We start from the raw sequence: 19778 nt of genomic DNA, 5'->3' as shown, positions 1-19778 counted from the left end.
TCCCGGGCGAGGCGCTGCCACCGCCCCCCCTTCTCCAGCAGCACGGAGGTCCCTCCGCCGCCCGGCTTTGTAGGCCGGAGCTGCCCGGCACCCGGCCCGGCTGCCGTCGCCCCCCCACTTTCGCGCCGCTCCGCCCGCCCACAGCCACGGCTGCCCCGGGCGCACGGGAAGCGCCGGGACCAGCGCCAGCGCGGCTTAGCGACGGCAGTCGCCGCTCCTGTGGGGCGCCCGACGGCGGAGGAGGAGCCGCGCCCCAAGGACCCAGAGCGATGGGGCCCAGGCTAGCCGGGAGCTGGCGGCATCGGGCACTCGCTGGCCTCAGCGCTCTCCGACCAGCGGCCCGAGGCCACCAGCCCGCCCCGAGGGGAAGGGAGAGACGGAAAGGGGCTATCCCTCGGCTCCGGGAGATTCGTGTCGGTGCCAGCGGCGCCTCGGAGCCCCCCAAACACCCCGCCTCCGCCTCCACAGGAGTCCCCAAGGCCCGGTCCTTACTGTGCTTCAAACAGCGCGGGCCATAAAGGACGAGGCCCGCCTTCTCCGCGAGGCCCTTGCAGCGCATGCGCAGCCTCCCCTTCACTCTGCGCACTGTGAGCGGCGGCTGCGCAGCCGCCACTGCTGTACCTGGGAGGGGGAAGCGCCTCTCGAGCAGAAGCAAAACCGACCTATCGCGTCTCTCTGCCGCGCTGCACTGTGGTCGGGTGGAGAGCCGTGCTGCCGTGGCTGCGATTGGGGGAGCGGCGCGAGGGGCGGGGCCAGGGCCGCTCACGCCCCCAGGGGCTGGGCCCGCCTCTCGCTCGCTCCGCGACGGCGAGTGGGCTCCGCGCACGGGCGGTGCCGCGCGCCGCCGGGATGGGGCCGCGGCAGCGGCCCCGGCTGCTGCTGCTGCTCCTGCCGCTCGGGTGCTTCGCGCTGCTGCTGCCGCCGCCCGGCGCCGCTGAGTTCAGCCCCTCCCTGGACAGCGACTTCACCTTCACGCTTCCCGCCGGCCGCAAGGAGTGCTTCTACCAGCCCATGCGCAAGGAGGCCTCGCTGGAGCTCGAGTACCAGGTCGGGCGGGGCAGGGCGGCGCGGCTGCGTGGCCGGCCGGGGTCTCCCCGGGAGGGCGAGGTGCCTTCCTGGGCGGTAGTCCTGAAGGGAGCCGGGCAGTCCCGCATCCTGCCGCGGCGGCGTCGCTGCCTTCCCTGGGCCGTGGGCGGTGCTGGGCGGTTCGGCTGCCGGTTCCCTGTTACGCAGGCGAGGCTCCACCAGCGGCGCCCGCTTCTGCCGCCCGCAGCTCGTTCCCGCCCTCCGGGGTTCCCCACCCCTCGCCCAGGCTGCGGCTGGAGCGGCCTCGCGGTCCTCCGCCAGCGCGACCCTGCGAGCGGGCAGTGCTTGGGGCGGCGGAGGGATCCCGCTGCCCTTCCCCGAGCGGCAACGCGGATGGCCCCGCCGGCCTTCCCCCGCTCGCCGCGGCGGCAGGGGGCCGCCCTGCTGCCCGCACGTCCCGCCTGCAGCTCGCGGGATCTTCCGGGCTCTGCTGGCCTTGTGTAGCGCCCGCAAATCCACGTTCGAATTACACACTGTTAAAAGCTGTATCTTTGGGAGAAGAAAACCACTTTTACAACCTTTTTTACATTATTCTAATAGATTTACTTTTTTTTTTTCTTCACAAGATCTGAAGTTGCCATCCTGTAAAACGGCAAAAATGTGGAAAATTAATGGCTGTGACCTTGTGTAGTAGCTCTAAAGCATAAACAAAATTGTTGCTGATGCACAAAACCCTTACTTTCCTATCTTTGTGTTGATATTAAATGCCTTTTATCTCAATGATGAAAATTTTTCAAAACCAGACTTAACTAGACGAACTAAGGCCTTGAGGCCCTTCTTGGGAAGAGTAGAGTTCCCCAATTATCTCTGGAAAAGGTCTCAACCTTTTTTTTCTTCTTCTTTCCTTAAAATAAAGACTTTCTTCAGTAGAACAGGCAGAGTGAGGGAAGCTGCAGTGAATATTTTCCCATCCTGCTGCTGTGCCTCAGAATTGCCTGAGGTCTGTCTCTCTCCACCCCCATTCCCCCTTTTTTTCCCTCTGCTTCCCAACTAAAAATACAAAGCTGAAATTCCTGATTATTTTCTAATTATCATTACATGCAGAACTGAACAAGAATGAAAGATTGAGGTGTTGAAGCTTTGTTCAGAGCCCTGTCTAAGCAAAACAAGTTTATTTTGCACTGATTAATCATAATCATAATCAAAAATTCTATTTTAGGACAAATGTGTATAACAGTGAATTTATTTCTACTCAGGCATAAATTCTCAGCACTACTGCTAAAAGTAACGATTCATCTTTCTATTTGAATGTGTAGAAAAGGAGCTTTGTATGTTATTGGAAATATTTATTTTAATATTAATTAAAATATAATTATAATTAATTATCCTGAATTGTTGGTAGCTAAAGCATAGGAATATTTAACGTAGAGATGCAGGTCATTCTCCAAAGACATAATGCAATAAATACTATGCTGATACGAAGTTTTGTTCCGGGTGTTTAGATTGTGTCATAGCCCTAAAGGTATATCACTATGTATGGTTTCTAATTTGATCAGCTGTTAGCTACTAATTTTCCTTGTCCTTTCTCTTTTTTTGGTAAGTCTCCAGTGTCACTTTGCCCTCCTTTTCAGCAGGAGCAATATACTCAAATAGCTCGCTGGAAAACAAGCAAACAAAAAAATCCCCTAGCATGGACCTAAGTAATGTTATAAAAATTATCCCCCTCCACCCCTTATGCAGTTACTACCTTCCCTATAGAGAATTTCTACAACACAACAGATGTGGTGATACAACTGTGGCCATGTTACACGGTTAAAGCAGCACAGCTTTGTAATACTGTATACACTTAGGAGCTTAGGAAGCTAAATGCCTTCAATTCCTTCTGCCTTTGGGAGATGAGAATGCCCTGGGAGCATTCAGACCTTAAATCTGCATTAAAAGGTGAGGTCTGTGGTACAGCTTTGATTGGCATAAGAAGTCTAGTCCTGTTTTCTACACTGTTAATTCACCCAATAAAGAGATCTTAGGAATGACACTGCATAGACTGTGTTCTTGTACAAATATATATGTGTATATACATAAAAGTGACAGATCTTTGTTACAAAATTTCTTTTCTACCACTGAACTAGTGCTGGTACTTGCCATCAACGATGTCTGCCATAGAAATGCTAGATTTAGCCATCTGTTGGTATTCTTACAGGTTCTCTAGCCCTGCCCATTGATAAAATTGTATGCATTCTTAAAAACAATTAGGAAAAGGTTCAATATAAGCCCAGCCTAGCATGATTAGATCATATTTAGTTTAGGATTTTCAATGGCTAAAATGCTTTTGGGTTGAATCAGTTTTTAATCTGTTTCAAATTAACTTGGTGTGAACTCATACAGACAGATTCAGCTTTCAGATTCTTTCTGTGTCGGTTCCCTTACCTAAAAATGTTTGCCTTCCCTAAAAATGTTGCCATCAGTAATGCAAACAGGAATTCCACTGGTTGGAGGGTGTTTTTTGTTTGTTTCACAGGTTCTAGATGGAGCAGGATTAGATGTTGATTTTCATCTACTGTCTCCAAAAGGTGAAACTCTAGTTTTTGATGAAAGAAAATCAGATGGAGTTCATACGTAAGTTTAAAATCTTCAAACTTAGAAGTGTTACATAAAGTACGTTTCTGGTTTCTTTTACAAATACAACTAAAATAAAGATTGAGTACTTTTTATTCTTCAGTATTACAAAAGACTTTCTAATAGGACAGTTTGAGAATACCAATTACCTTTTTATAAACACTGAATGCTTTTTACATGGATCTTACCGTGAAGTGAAGGCTATTTTCATTTTAATGATAGCTGTTAAGGGTCAGTGAACAAAAATAATTATTGTGCAGTTGAAAAAGGTCTCCACATCTAATATCAAAAGATCTTGTCATTTATATAGATTAGATTTGTATCATTCATATATATAAGATTATATATAAATAATAAGCTGAAAAGTCGCCTATTTTTCCAGTCCTTTTAATCAAAATATGTAGTATTTATTGTAATTTTACTATGGAGTATAAGAATTCCACTCATATTATAGCTTTTTTGTAATGATTAACAATGATTCAAAATCCCAATAAAGGACAATGAAAGTAAGCTGCCGTCTTCATCACTTTAAGCCTTTAGGGTCAGTGGGATTGTTTTGCTGTGACTGTGCAATCTGTAATGTGTCTTTTTTTTTCTGAGTTCTTATTTTTACACAAAAAAGCATATTCAGTTATTTCTACGTGCATGATTGTCAGTCTTAAAAGAGGAAGGTTTGCTTACAAAAACTCGCTTTTTGAGAACCAGCACAAAAAGTATAGTTAATGATATTTTGCTTATATACACAGGGTGGAAACAGAAGATGGGGATTACATGTTCTGCTTTGACAACACATTCAGTACCATTTCTGAAAAGGTGATTTTCTTTGAACTGATCCTGGATAATATGGGAGAAGACGGACAAGATCAGGAAGACTGGAAGAAGTACGTTACAGGCACAGATCTCCTAGATATGAAATTGGAAGACATTCTGGTTAGTATTTGATCTCTAATTCTTTTCAATGTAAGAACATTTGGAAAAAACCTCGATGTCATTTAGCCATTCTGCCTTGGTCTGGTGTATCATCCTGGAAACTATTCCAGTTCCATATTGTTTTTACTGATGCATGAAGCCTAGCACCACGGATCTTTTGCTTTCACACAGAAGCTTGAGAATATTTTCAGAGTAGACCGTTAATCAGCAACAAGAAACTGCCTTGCTCTCAAAGCCACTCTGTTTCCAATTCAGCTTCCTTTCGTCTTACTGCCAAAATGGGACATTTTTCCCTAGCATCAATGAAATAAGTATTTATAGTATTAAAGCATTGCTTAATCCCAATGATGTAGTTGGAATCGCTGCATAGATTTTTATCAGTGTTTGAAAATAAAGTACTGTGTTAGCCTCTTCTTCCCATCTTTGCAGAAGTGCCCCAACCAGTGTATGGATTAATATTTCTGTCTTCAATAATTTATATATTACTTTATTACGTTTTTCCCCCCAAAATTTTATTTCATCTTTTCAAACTAATAAACAGGACAGGAGTTAATCTGTACTACACTGCAGGTTCACCTTTGCAGACATTCTATGAATGGTAATGTTTGCTTAAACTCTACGTTGACCCTGTTTGATGCAGGATGAAGACTACAGCTGAGTTAAAGTTTTTTCTCCTTTCATGATCATTAAGTGTTGAGATTACTCTACAAGCAGAGGATCTTTTGGTGTTCCAGTACTACTGTTCTTAGTGCTTGGTAGGATGCAGTAAGCCATTTTTTGTTTGCTCGTAGCTACAGACAACAGGTGTCTTAAAAAAAAAAAAAAAACCAACCCAAAACAACCAAACCAACATCCACAAACACTTACTGAATACACTGGTGTAGAGAATGACATTGTTTGTATCCTATTTATTGCAAAAAACAAAATGCAGATTTTTAAACAACAAAACAAACTTAATGTTTAAGATCTTTTATAGGTATACAGTACACTTTTAAATAGCTAAAAAGTTAAAACCAAACACAGAATCTGAAAAGCTGGCCAGATCTTCTTTACAATTGGTAATCAAGACAATGAGAAAAAACAAAGTTTATGAAGGAAATTGTGAAGAAAATCCCTCTCACACTAATCACAAGCAATGCCTGAATGGATTTGATAGCTACTTGTATACATACTGATCTGTCTTCCAAGAGAAAAAAAAAATGCAGAACTTCTCTTTATTTGAGAGCCTTGCAGATCTTATAAAGTAAGTAATTTTTGTAAAGTAAAAATTAGTATTTGATGCCATTGTTTACTTAGTCAAGTTATTACTTTACTTGCAAGTTCTGTGAGGACTTACATAAACACTTAATAGTTTAACTTTTTAAAGATAAACAACATATTTGCTGGGGAAAATGAGGAATTGTGTCTTATTTTTAAAGCTCTTTTATAGTGTTGATGTTCCTTATTGTGTAACCTGTGAACTTTAGCATCATCACAAAATTATTTGGCTTCCAAAAATAGCTCTTTTGAAATATTTGTTGAATATGCAACAAAGAAAATGTCCATGGAGAAAATGTTACTGCTGGTTTATCTTTTTTTTTAAATTTATAGCCTTCTGTTATTGCACACATTACTTTTCTCACTAAAAGTCACTTCAGGGTCCCATAATTATATCAAGAACATAAATCAGCACACTTTATGAGATAAACTTTTAGGTTGTGACTATCTATTGTGTTGTGGATAAAACTTTAACAGATTATAGGACTTTGTAAATGCAGAATAAGGAGTGGATCTTGAGCTGCTGTTGTTATGGCCAGAGTGTTCATGTACTTCCTCTGGTTCCCTGAGACACACTGCGTGTCCTTTGTAGGACCTCCAGATGTCCTATTCGCAATTTATTGTCAAAATTCTGCTTTAGTATGAAAGCAGAAGCAGCAGTTTATAGCCACTACAGTGAAAACATTAAAAGAAGATGTGAATATAACATTACTGTAGTTCTTTTCTTTTGCTACAGCTACAGTCCTGATGGTAGTTTGCATTAAAAAATGCCTTAATTTGATTATCCAGGAGAAAAAACCTACATTTGTCTGCTACTACATAACTTGTTTTGAGACTAGTTCTGTAGAGATCACTGCTTTTTACTTGTCTGAATACCTGGAATCACAGTTCCCCAAGATACATGGAATATTAAAACACTGATTTTAGGTTTGATTTCTTTCTCACCTCCCTAGCCTGTAAAAGGGAAAAAGCAAATTACTATAGAACCTTAATGCTATGTTAATTAAGCCTTTTTAGGTGATATACAATAAACAGGCTAGATAAATTAATGAAAAATTTGTGATGAGGTATATATTTTGAAGTTAAATTAACCGTCCGCTTGGCAAGAAATTAAATTACAGGTGGTAATACAGCATTAATATTTTGTATGTGTTGCAAGCTATAAATTTAATTCAGGTGTTCTTTTTTCTTCTAAAAATACTCTTTTGTTACTTACCAGGAATCCATCAACAGTGTCAAAGCCAGATTAAGCAAAAGTGTCCAGATTCAGACCCTGCTCAGAGCATTTGAGGCTCGTGACCGAAATATACAAGAAAGCAACTTTGACAGAGTGAATTTCTGGTCCATGGTCAACTTGGGAGTAATGGTGGTGGTATCAGCTGTTCAGGTTTACATGTTGAAAAGTCTCTTTGAAGATAAGAGGAAAAGTAGAACTTAATATTCAGTATGATCATAACAATATAACAGGTATGGGGGGAGAGGGGGAGCAATAAACTACTACAGTAAAGGAAAAAAAACCAAACATGACCTCTCACATTCTTTTGAACAGGCAGTAGACATCAGGTTTTCAATTCATGTTGGGCTTTTGGGTTGTTTTGTGGTGATGGTGGTCTTTGGCTTTTCTGTTTTGTTTTGTCAACATGAACAGAATGCCTTGCCCCAAACTCTTCCATTTTTGCAAGTGCTACTAACAATATTTTTATTGTACTTGTAGCATTTGTTAATAATTGTTCATGACTAACTTATGTATAGTGCACAGGATGCTTGGTGCATATGCAGAATAATGTTAATACTGTCATTTTTTTAATATTCACATAAAACTTTAAATGATAACTTAGACATTGGTTTATTTGCTGTTAAACATTGAGTGAATTTACATATGTGCCTAAGTGTTTACAGGATTGGGGCCTACCCAGATTGGGTAGTCTGTAGTTACTGTCATTTATCTTCAAAGTTACGTGTTTTTTAAAATCCTCAGCTTTTGTTGTATGGCATCATGGAGAAACACTGGGCTAACATTGTGAGAACAAAATGAGAAGTCTTTTTATATACTGATGACTAACATCAGTGCTTTAAAAAAGAACCATCAATGTGAAATTGAGTCAGTGTTGAAAAGAACTGGAGAAAATAGGTGCAATTCCTGTTCATAAATCTTTCTGTCCTGTAGTTGTACAACCCTATTTTCCTTTTTGGCTGTTACATGAGATTCAAGAGACAAGTGACTATATGGTATACAAACAAAGGCACACACACCTTGAAGTGTGGTTTGTGAACTCTTAGTTACTGTAACCTCATGTAATAGATAATTTTCAAGAAGTCATTTCTCATATTATTCTTTCCCTTTAATAAAGGGGGGTGTGACATTACCTTAACATTAATTTTTGTAGTCTCAAAATCCCTCTTATTTGCCAATTTATTTTTTATTAGTTTTTGTCTACTACATCTATGACTAATGGAGCAGTTAATAGGGTGACTTACTGTCATGGTTTAACCTGGCATGAAAAACCAAAGCTGTTCACCTAAACCTCCCCTTTTTGCTCACCCTCACAAGTCTTTTAGCTGTGTAAGTACACTCAGTTTCTATGAACAGTGTTTCTATATCTAGCTATTTATATGATTAAGGCCTGAATTACATGAGCAATAAGTACAGGCTTCAAATTTTAGGATCAACTGAATATGTAATACCACTTAACTAAGACAAAGCTATCCTCAAATTAGTAATTTCTAGATTAAGTGGCTTTTAACAGTGCAGTGAGGGTATAGAGAATTTTTGCCAAACCCCCTGGTGTGTGAGAATTACCTTTTTTCAATAGTTCAAAGTTAGTAATTTTTACAATGTGCCAAGTCACTGAGATTTCCTGTATAAATGCGTTAAACTACATTTCATCACAAAAGTGTTTTTAAAAAAACACTTTTTTAAAAAACACTTTTTAAAAAAGTGTCTGTATTAGTGTTCTGCCTGTTGTTGGGTCATCTGGGTATGAACAGCAGAACTGCAACTTTGATACTTTCTGTGATTAAAAATTATTTTATGGAGATAAAACAGGGTCAATAGATGCATGAAGAAGTACTTTGTTCCAATGAAGCAGATGCTAGCAAGGGCTACAGTACATAGAAACAGCTTCAACTTCAGACAATAGGAACCTAGCAATAATATTTCTAAATAGTTTTTATAAGCAAAAGTATTATTCCTTACAGAACTTCTTATAGAGGGCTCCAAAGGCTATTGAGCTACTCTTTCTTTCTGCAAAGCTGCGTCCAAAATAAGATTGTTTCCCTTTAGGGTTCTGCATATCTTCTTTTTCTACGTGATGCTTTCTATTCTGAACTGCCTGGAATTAGAAAGCTTATTTCTGTGATCAGGACAAAGTCTAGGAAAAATTAATTCTTTCTGCTAGAGTGGCAAATAATATTTTTCTGCCATTTCCCTGTACATCTCCCAGAACCAATATATACGTATCTACATCAGGGCATAAGCCAAAGTTCACTGAAGTCAACTTCGAAGGTTTTGAACAGGTCCCTTCAGGATAGGCAAGTAAGATTCTTAGGGCTCTGCCCCTTTTGCTAGAAGAGGAGATCTATCTTCGCTTGCATCATCATGAGTGTGATGCCTACAAACCATCTGCAAAATGCTGAACCAGCTCTGTGAAGCTGTGACTAAGACATCTACCTCTTATATCAAAGCTACTAGATTCTAGATTTTGGCTTAGACCTCCAACAGATGAGCTCTGCCAAGTCTTCCAAGGACCCCTCAAGGGATTGGGTTCCCCAGCTGCTCTGCTGTGCCTCTCCGACAGTGATTATACATCCAGTGGCAAAACAGTATGTTGTATTAGCTTAAGCTGCTAATGAATGCAGACTTCTCTGATCAAAGACACAAGACTGAACTGCAGCAGTTTTTCCCCTTACAAATAGCAGTCTCTGGTAGAAGGAAAATAATGCAACAATTGTCAGCAGAGTTCATCTGGAAGAAATTATTATTTTGCAACTAAGAGCTCTGACCGCATTTTCTCCCCATTCAAGGTTCATTATAGAAAATGAAACAGGGAATAACTATAAACGTAACTGTGCTTTGACTTTGGCAGCTGGAATATGTTTATCATAGGTGAAGGATTTGGCATTTAAATTTGCAGCTAAATAAAATTTCATTTGGATTTTGAAGAGTAGATTGATTGTATAAAATTTACAAAGGAGAATATAAATCTACGTTTTTTTCTTAATGGACTTCTAATTCAGAATTAAATGTTTTAAGACTTGCAGATGTTGAATAAAATTATGCAAAACTCAGATTTTCAATAAATGAAGTTTAAACCTGTGTTTGTGTTTTTTGTTTTATAATGAAGGAAGAATGCTTTACCTATGAATGCTGCAAAAGATCAAGGACACTAAGCTACAAAGAACTTTGTTTTTAGTAATGCAGCTTTTTCATTGTTTCTTCATTCAGTGTTCAAATTCTTTTGTTATTCACTGTAACCCAAAATCAACTTTATCAATGCAAATAACTTAAGATTTACATAGGTGTCAGATCAGAGAGACACCAATCTCTGACTTTTGTAACAGAAAAAACACTTAGTTTTGAAGTTATCAGATGCATGTCAGGTATGTGCCTTTTTTTTTTTCCCCAATATTTACACCTTAATTAATACTTATATTCCATATTGCACCTGCAGCTTATTACACACACACAGAGAACAGCATAACTTCCAGTTACACAGGCAATAAGGTTGGGAGCAATTCCGGGAAGAACAGTAGGTACTGTCTTGTGCAAAATTATAGTAAAGGTCAATAATACTACTAAGACTAGTAAAGTTCTGTGTTCAAACCAAGAGACAGTGAGACCCTCAGGCCAGCATAAGTCAAGATAGCTTGGTATTAAATGAGCACTTGTGACTTTGGGAAACTTTGTCTAGTTGAGTGTTACTTGTTAGTAACTAAACCAAGTACTAAGTTTCTCACTTCGAAAAAAAAAAAGTGAGAGGAAATATCCCAAGGAACAGATTATGGGAATTTGTAAGCTTGTGATACCACAGAAAGACAGCAGCAAATTGACACTGGAACTCAAAAAACACTTTACTGCTCTAACCCAATGGCCATCTGTCCTCGCAAACCCTGTGTAGAAAGAATTTTACAGAAGGTACTTTGTCTTGATACGTTGTTCTAACTTCTGTGCATGTTTGTGCGTTTCCAATTAACAGCAGTACGTAAGTCACATGAAACTATGAGAAGAGTTAAAAAAAAAAAATTCTATTTTTCAGCAGCAAACATCAACTGACATCATCTGATGACCTGTTGAGTGCTTCCATTAATTCTTGTATTTCCCTCCTCTAAAGAAAATTTATTGCACAATGTAAGTATTTTCATTTTTGATTAAGTATAGCTGACATATTAAAAATAAACAGCTAGGGAAAAATAGAAGGAAAACAGGAAAGTAGTATCACTGAGTATCAAACTGTAGCAATTAAGAATCCTATAATATAAATTACTACTAGTTACTGATCTGTAGTAATTCCACATTATTCATAAGAGAATACGCAAGATCCTGAGACTTAAAGCTCAAAATTCTGGAGCAGTTTTTTCAGCTTAATCAAGTAATGCACAGGACAAATCCGAGCTTTCATTTCATAAAACTCCTGAGAAACCTGGGCCTGTCCGGAAGCCTGCTAACCACATTGTTCAAATAATGAAACAGGAACTTCCTTTTTGTACTGTGTTTTGAATCGACGAAGTAGATATCATAAAATACTAAGGTACAACGTTATGTTGCCAGATCAGGCAATTAATGGTAGAAGGAGCAGTGGTTTGACTTGAAAAGGTACGTGCACAGTAAAAAACTATCAAAAGCCATTTGGACAAAGACATCAGAAATGCGTGCAAAAGTTCTCTTTCCTGGTCTCTCAAAGTGCGCACTGTGAGAAGTGACACCTTCTGCCTTAACTTCTTCCTATGTACAACACAACACTGTTGTACCTCAGACTGGCACAAGTCCATTGCATCTCACATACTCGGCAGCGCAGCACTTCCTTGTTTAACTCAGCTCCTTTGTCAGGTTGCAGCACCATCCTCAGATCCATGACCATGTAGTATGGTGGCAAGACTACCTTGTTAAAAATTTTACTCAACCAGCCACAGCAATTACTTTTTTTTTCCCCTTTCCCAAGTATTTTTAAAATAAATATTTACACAGCAATCTGTCCTAAAGACTCATTATCCCCAACAGTTAATTAAGACAGCCTGGAACTAAGTAGACTGAGCTATATCTGATGTCTTTAAAAACTAACAATTCCTGTGCCTTCCCTACTTTCAAAGAACAATTCTCTTTGAGACTATTTTAAGACTTAACTTTTGGTGCAGACAAGAGACATACAACTCTTAGTTATTGCTGAGAAATGGCTTATTGTTGAGCCCTTCCTTTTCCATGCTTTGTCCCTGCTCCAGTAGTACCCTGTCACATAAATTCACTATTCATACAGGAAGAATGCTAGTACAGAGGTGAGTAAGCACCTTATTCATAAATAATTGCAGCGCAGATCAAAAGCTATATGCCTTATTGTATGATTTTGTTTTCAAAACCAACAATTTACTTAAGGTAACACTTGATTTTTATCACAGGTAAAGATAATAGTAATAAAATAATTTTTAAAAATCATTTTTAAAAATGTAATAGTAAACACACCTACACTGCTGAAGTTTCACCAGAAGCATCTGAATTATATCATCTTCTCTCATGCTATCAATTGCTATAGTTGAGGACAGTTAATGGGATTTGGAACCCATACAGCTCACAAGTCCCTTTCTTCCCTTAGTGTGTACCAAGTTTCTGGAAACAAGACATCCTTCTTCACTCTCCATCTGCTACCTGCCAAACTGGAGTACAGGTGTGTAGAGCTGCCAAGAGAAAAGTTCTAAAAGCATACATCTATAGTCTGTATCTTTATTTCAACATTATGTTAAAGGACCTGACATTAACCATCTAATTAAGGTCATTTTTCTATTATGCTGGAGGATTTCAGGGAGTGATAAAAATAAGTGTCAAGTCAAAAGATACCCATGACTGTCCACACAAAAAGCTTCTGACAGTTCAATCAATCCCTGTTCCAAACAGTTAGTGAGAAGACTCTCGATTACATTCTCTGGACAGGAAAAGGGCAGAACCAGATCCCTCCCCCCTGCAAAGCCCTGAGCATGCCTCAGCCATTATTCACTTATGCTGCCTCTCCTGAAATCATTCTTCCCAGTCACTTGTCTCCCACAAGATGACACCACAAGACTGGGAAGAAGGAAGCAAACTCGGGCACCAAGTGGCCAAACAAACAGGAGTTCCCATTCTAAAGCTTCAGCACTTACCTCTGAATGACTGTAAGGCAGGTGAGCACCTACAATACCTGGGCTCGTTACCACAAGGCAAAGAAGAAAAAGCATGGGAGGAAAGAAGGCAAGGACTAAATTAGCAATTTTTTAAGTTTTTTCAGTCCATCAAAGGCTGTCTTATTAATAAGCATTTCACAGCCCACTTAAAGACTTCCTTAAAAATAATAAATTCCCTTTGTAATTAAACACATCCAAACTGTTTCTCATTGTATTACTCGGACTTGTGTATTTCTACACATAAACATACACATTACATATATTTATATATACCTACTTTCCTACAACAAGCCAGTTAGCCTTCCTAGTCAGTTTTTCAGAAAGGACCGTTCTGAGTGTGTATTTTGTACAAAAAGCATCACTTTCCCTAACCAAGGAACTCTGCATCGTTATCTTGATCAATTCTTAGTTCTACCTTATATTCTTCCCCTTTTTAGGCTCACCTTTTGCTCCTGCTACCACCACAAATATATTTTAACATCCTACAGCCTGAAAATCTTTCCAATTGTTCATTCATTATTTCCCTTTCCCTGAATTTCCAACCATTGTTGATGATCTCTAGAATTTAACTATCATCCTGCTTTCCAATCTCTGCTATCATGCTACCAATTTGTGAAGTTAATACCAAGTTAGAGCAAGCAGGTGAAAAACACGAAGTAGGCAACCTTAGTAATGTTCATGAATGAGAGAAACGTGTACGTATCAAAGCAATAACTATCACATTGGATGATGACATGAGTGAATGCAGTAATAGCAACAGTTTTGTGAGCATTCATTAGGGAATGGCAGAGCACAAATGTAATACTTTGAAATGGTGCTTATAGAAGAACAAACTTTATTTAGAGCAAGATAGAACTATGAATTAGCTTCTTGCTATAAAGCAGGTTTTGAAGCAAATGAGCTTATTAGAGTAAGACTGCAGATGTCAGGATTGCAAGTTAATGCTCCCACACTGGACGTTAAGTAAACAGAAGACCAGGAAAGGCAGGAAACCAAAACCACATGGATGCCAAACACAAAATAGCTAATAATGGGAAGAGAACAGAATATTGTCAAATTCAGAAGCTGGAAACATAAATTAGAAAAAGAAATACACACTGGTGAAATAATAGCAGTGAACAGATTAGGAGAAAGATTATATGAAAGAGCTGTATCAGCTACAGCTGTATTTGAAAAACTAGTATCTACAAGGCAAAATATTTTGGTATCAATGAAAACCAGAACATCTGTTGATGTTATGGTACATGGATCTCAATGCTGGAATATGAAAAAAACTGATTAAAAAATAGCAGAGATGAGCTAGGTGAGAGGAACATTAAGGAATTCAATAAATGCAAAACAGATAAAAACATCATGACAATACAGAATCTTCTATTTCATTGTTGCTGAATGATAGGAGTGAAAGACTAGCAAAAGCATCAAATTCCAAGCTCATTCTCAGACTGTGCACAACTTCTACTTGTACTCATCTTTTGCTTTTCTTTCTATTGTCCTGCACTATCTTTTCTAGAAGATGGTCATTCCCCTTTCAACGTTCTTCAGGGACTCCACAGAAGTCTTTTTTCCTCTCTTTCTCTTCATTATACCTCACCTATAGATGATCCAATTTACAAAAAAAGAAATCAACTTTTCTACAATCTTTAGGTTGACAATTCGGATTTTTTTCCTCACGTTACTGTGTTTTTCTGACCAAACTAGGATCTCAATAGATCCGACATCTCCACACAGGTGTTTAGCCATCAGCTTAAGTTCAGCATTGACCAAACACAATTCACCATCCTAAATCCTTTTCTCCGTTTCTAGAAAATATCATTTTCTGTCATCATACCTTTAACTGCAGTGTTACTTTTCATTCAGGCAGATGTGAAGTAACTACAGAAGTGACACAATTTAAAGCCTGAAAATGTTACCTGCATAGCATTTGTAAGATTCATCCTCTTCCCTCTGTGCACAGAACTGATGCTCCTCTCCAGTTCATCCTTATCACTGTGTTCTGACTATTCTCCGTCTCCAGCCTTGGCATGTTCCATCTTAATTCACCAATTTCCTTTTAAAATATAATACTAAAGATCACTTTAGTAGTATGTTCCAAAGACATGACCATTTTTCTGTTTATCCACTTACCTGTCCCCCCACTCCCTAGACAACAAACTGCTTGTCTTCACTTTCAAGGCCTTTTTTGGTTTATTTGTGTCTTCATGTTAAATCAAAATATTGACTTTCATTTCACATATCACGCTGAGAGATTTTTCAAAAATTCCTTTGTAATCTCACTCAAAATGCGTGTTATGCATAGAAAAATCACAGTTTTTATTCAAAATTCCTCTTGAAGTTTTTGTTGAGAACAATGATTTGACAAGTAGTTTGCTATGACGATTATTTTACAATTCTGACCAGTAATGTGCCATTATTTCTCTGCTGTCTTGTTCATGTGATGCCTACATTTTTAGAATGGCCTCAAGAGAGACTTCACCTACCTAAATACTACTGTAATACAAATAATATATAATGGAAAAATATTAAATCTGATACACATAGAAATGGTTCTAAATCAGTGACCACAACAAAGTTGAATTACATATTTTTACACACATGCATACATACAATGATCAAGTCATACCAAAATGAAATCGTTATGTACAACAACATTTGTATTTTTCCTTTAGACACTTCGTTGCTACATACAATGAAATTCACATAAAATGAGAGAAAGGCATTTGTAGGTGTGCTTTAATTACTACTCTAGCTATATCTTCAGCAGCACTATTGCAGCATTTTCCAGTACTTGACACCTTGTAACAAAGCATCCCTCAAGCATTGCTGGAACACTAGTTAGTGTTTATGTGCAGGGCAAGTGTCTCCAGGATAGTAACAGGAGAACTAGAGATAGAGAAACAATGGATGGGCGGATGCCACCAAGTATGTACTTCACAAGAATACAGAATCAAAACTCATTCTTCTCTCTCAAAAAATACACACATTTAATGTTGGTCTTTTAATTCTAAGAAAAAAGCAATTCCAAAAATACAAACTGAACATCAGAGTCAAGTCAACCACCATAATAAAATGAAACAATGACATTCACAATAGTTAAGTCTATGGACAGCTTAAGTTTGGCAAATATTTTCTCTCCCCCCCTCCCCAAAGTCCCCAAGTACATTCCAATATTTATCTTTAAATGAAACTTTACGAAAAATACTGCTGGTGTTCAGTTAGAATTAAAGGACTTGGATAAAGTGAAACAATAAAGACAGATACAGATGGTGTGAGTAAGGTTACAAAGGCTTTACATTTTGCATTATCCCAAGATATAAACATTCAAAAATTAACATGAAGTTGCTGTGTTATCAAAATATTGCAGCTATAGGCAAGGCAACATTAAATTAATAGCTGAGGGTGTGAGAAAAACACACACATTTTAGTGAAGGTAAACAGAAGTGGCAGGTTTTAATTTGCATTTTTATAAAGCTAATATTACCCGGCCAGCCATAAACCAAGCACAGGATAAAAAGCTTTCTCTGCTTCCTTTGGCTATAAGGTGACAGGAGGGGCAGGGGGGTGGGGGTGGGAATCACCTTTTCAAGATGTTCAAGATGAGCAGAAAAAGTCAAATAATCAAGTAATGGAATAAATAAGTACTAACCCAGGCAGTACACTTTAAACCACTCTGTCATTTGTAAATGTTACATAATTTTATTTTGGTGGTAAACTGTAAGCATGTAAGAACTCTAACCTTATGCAGTACAGTGAATAACCACCAAAGTAAAAAATATTCTTCTGTTTACTCTTTGGCTAAAACTCCCTCAAATGTAGCAGACAAAGAAAAAACATCTAATACTGGCAAGAGACTTTGACTTTTTTTTTTAAAAACAAGTAAAATAAACTTATCAATTTAAAACTTGGTACATTTTATAAAAACAAAAGAGGTAATGTTGTAATAAAATCAGTAATGTTACTTCAAATGGCAACAAACTGCTTGTTGACCCTGTGCAATAATACACTTTGTTCATACTACATTTACCAATATATGACCGTTTCTACAGATATGTAGGAATCTTGTGTGTGACTCCTGTCAACTTAGTTTATAACTGGGACACAAAATTTACAATCAGTGTGCCACAATAACTTTCAAATTGTTATTTCTAGCAGAGTTAATTTCAAAATGTCCAGATCCAGCATTATTTTTTAACAGTTAATTCACATGGAAAATAATGCAATATATTACCTAGAGCATATGAACATCAATGACTGCACCCATTGCCAGAACACGCTGCACTGGTTTGACACTTTTCCTTAGTACATAGAAAGCAACAGCACCCAATAAGCCTGAGAAGAAATGCTGCTGTGTAAATACTGGCAACTATTCCTGAAAAAAGAATTATGGGATGTATTCTCAGAAGCTGCCCAATCCCATAATTTGTATTGCATAGGTCACAATCACACATATATATACACGCACAAGTATGTGTGTGCGTATATACGTATGTATATACACACACACATGCGCACACGCACACACACAAAGAATATATTAAGACGACAATGAAGTCTGGTCACAGAGCAATTTACAGGCTCAATATATTTTTCTTTTTTTTTTTTTTTTTTTACACTTTGAAAGAAAACTTCAGTATTTTACAGTCTTCAGTAGGCATTATATACACTGCACTTATGAAATCTAGAAAGTATTGAAATAGAAATACATTTCTGCAAACATTTGGGTAAGAAAACAAACCAAAATTTTTCAAAGATTTGTGCTATCTACATAATATTTTCTCTAAATCACAATAACGGTTTCCATGGAATGTTCTCTAGAAAATGTCTTTTTTTTTTTTTTAAAACACCATGCACATTTTTAAGCAATTGTAACCCAAAATATCCCAACCTAAAACAATCTAACAATGTTCAGATTAAAAAATTTAACTTTCAGATCAGATTTTAAAAAGATAAGTCTTTATCACAAGAGCTGTAATGATAACAATTACATGTTAAGGCTAAACTGGTTTTGTTTTGTTTTTAGAAACACATTTAAAGATACGTTTCTCTCGTGGCTCTGCATTATGAACTGTACTTACAGATGACAGTGCAGTGAACATAATGTTCAGTCCTACAGTCAGGATGCAGTTGCTCCTTCCCACTCCACAAGATACTGCACCTTTCCATCAAGTGTCACCCGACGAGCCAAAACACGGTATTTTTCCCCACAAGCTATTCTACCTGCTGCACCAAAATAACTAGTAATCGAGTTCTTCAGATGATTGAGCTGTAACTCCTGATCTGCTAAGTTGTTAAGTATCTCTGTATTGAGTTCATCATACTGGTAATCTTCCTTGCTCTCATCATCTTTGACAATTTCTGAATTTTGAGTCTGGAGTGCTTTTCGTGGAAAGCGACCTCTTCTTCTCAAATGTGGTATTGCAGCAGGCCAAGTTCTTCCTGTACGAGTCCTTTTTCTTGAGTCAGATAAACTATGAAAAAAAAAACACCCCAGCATTAACTCCAAGGAACTTATGTATGCTTTATTATCAGTTATTTCCATGCAACTCATATCATAACTTCTTTGTTCTATTTTTCACTGATGAAAACACTTGTTGCCTATAGATAGATGACTATAAATATGGCACTTGCAAAATAAATATTATTTACATAAGGAAAATTGTACTAATTTAACAAAATGTCAGAAAGGTTAGTTAAATGATATTAACTTATGCCTAGATATTTTAAGAGTATTATTTTGATATAGCTTAATCCCATTCTCAAACAAATTAAAAAAAACTGTCTTCAGAGAAGTCTGCACCAAATGTGCTTACATTTGCAAATTAAAAATACAGCTTTATCAATTACAAAAGCTATACTGTAAGAGAGCTTGAGACTTGATGTTAGTTAAGACTGTAAATTAAAAATGAATTTATGCATAGTTTTTTTTTTTCAAGCTGAATTTATCTCAGTAAAGTGAAACTCTGAAATATGAAAGAAGATATTGCAAAATCTGTTCTACATCACTACATTCTTTGGTAGATGACTTTCTAAAGATTTGTATATGTGGCCAGAAGCATATGTATATCCAAAACTCACACAGATTTGTACCTAGTAATGAAAAAAGACATTATCCAAGAATAAGCCATCATTCAAATGTTAAAAGTGTCCAAGACATAAATCCTTATGTAAAAACCTACATCTATAATTTGCACATATTAAAACATGTTTGATAAAGTCCTAAATTAAATGGTATGCAAACTTTGATGTTCAAGACTCCTATGTAACATACTGAGGAAAAAGTGCATCTTTTTAACATTAGAAAAAAGCATGGAATAAAGGGCAGAAATACAAAACAGTGACTTAAGTCCTTAGGTAACAATTTCAGAAGTCTAAGTTAAACACAAGTTTTTGAAGACAGACTATTTTTGTAGCAGTAATGCACACAAAAATGATTCATGAACACACTTGATAGCATTAAAAAGAGGAGACAAAATAAGTAGACTGAGGATCCATGTACCTCAATAAAAGAGAAGTTTATGTTTGCTGAACTTGAGAGAGGGGAAAGTGCAAGTAACAATTTATTTGCAGAAAAGTTGATTGTAGTTAAT

General features: G+C 38.0%; 3 protein-coding genes across 8 annotated transcripts in view; 1 reads left to right on the top strand and 2 right to left on the bottom strand.

The window, feature by feature from the left end:
- CCDC18 (coiled-coil domain containing 18) overlaps positions 1-685 on the bottom strand; it is a 30326-nt gene extending 29641 nt beyond the window's left edge. The window contains 1 exon segment of the mRNA XM_075156307.1: positions 493-685. Coding sequence (XP_075012408.1) covers positions 493-559 — 67 coding nt within the window. The 5' untranslated portion in view covers positions 560-685.
- A 99-nt stretch (positions 686-784) lies between these two features.
- On the top strand, positions 785-7346 carry TMED5 (transmembrane p24 trafficking protein 5). The gene is made up of 4 exons (XM_075156309.1): positions 785-1047; positions 3545-3642; positions 4389-4572; positions 7049-7346. Exons 1-4 carry the CDS (start codon positions 850-852, stop codon positions 7265-7267), a joined length of 699 nt encoding a protein of 232 aa, XP_075012410.1. The 5' UTR covers positions 785-849; the 3' UTR covers positions 7268-7346.
- Positions 7347-13309: 5963 nt separating this feature from the next.
- MTF2 (metal response element binding transcription factor 2) overlaps positions 13310-19778 on the bottom strand; it is a 30564-nt gene continuing 24095 nt past the window's right edge. For 3 of the 6 annotated variants that reach the window (XM_075156304.1, XM_075156306.1, XM_075156305.1), the window contains one exon: positions 13312-18659. In XM_075156304.1, coding sequence (XP_075012405.1) covers positions 18305-18659 — 355 coding nt within the window. In that variant the 3' untranslated portion in view covers positions 13312-18304. Of the gene's footprint in view, positions 18660-19778 lie in introns of all 6 variants that reach the window. The other 3 variants (XM_075156300.1, XM_075156301.1, XM_075156303.1) reach the window with 2 other exon arrangements.

Source organism: Calonectris borealis, chromosome 8 (assembly GCF_964195595.1).
Source record: "Calonectris borealis chromosome 8, bCalBor7.hap1.2, whole genome shotgun sequence".
Lineage (NCBI taxonomy): Eukaryota > Metazoa > Chordata > Aves > Procellariiformes > Procellariidae > Calonectris > Calonectris borealis.
Note: the sequence above shows the minus strand (reverse complement) of the source record. Positions and strands in the feature narration are given on the sequence as shown.

Bases quoted from the DNA above. Each gene is read 5' to 3' on its own strand.
- TMED5 (XM_075156309.1), top strand. From the start codon at position 850: ATGGGGCCGCGGCAGCGGCCCCGGCTGCTGCTGCTGCTCCTGCCGCTC. The intron at 1,048-3,544 runs GTCGGGCGGGGC...TTTGTTTCACAG, and splicing joins CGCTGGAGCTCGAGTACCAG to GTTCTAGATGGAGCAGGATT. The intron at 3,643-4,388 runs GTAAGTTTAAAA...TTATATACACAG, and splicing joins AAATCAGATGGAGTTCATAC to GGTGGAAACAGAAGATGGGG.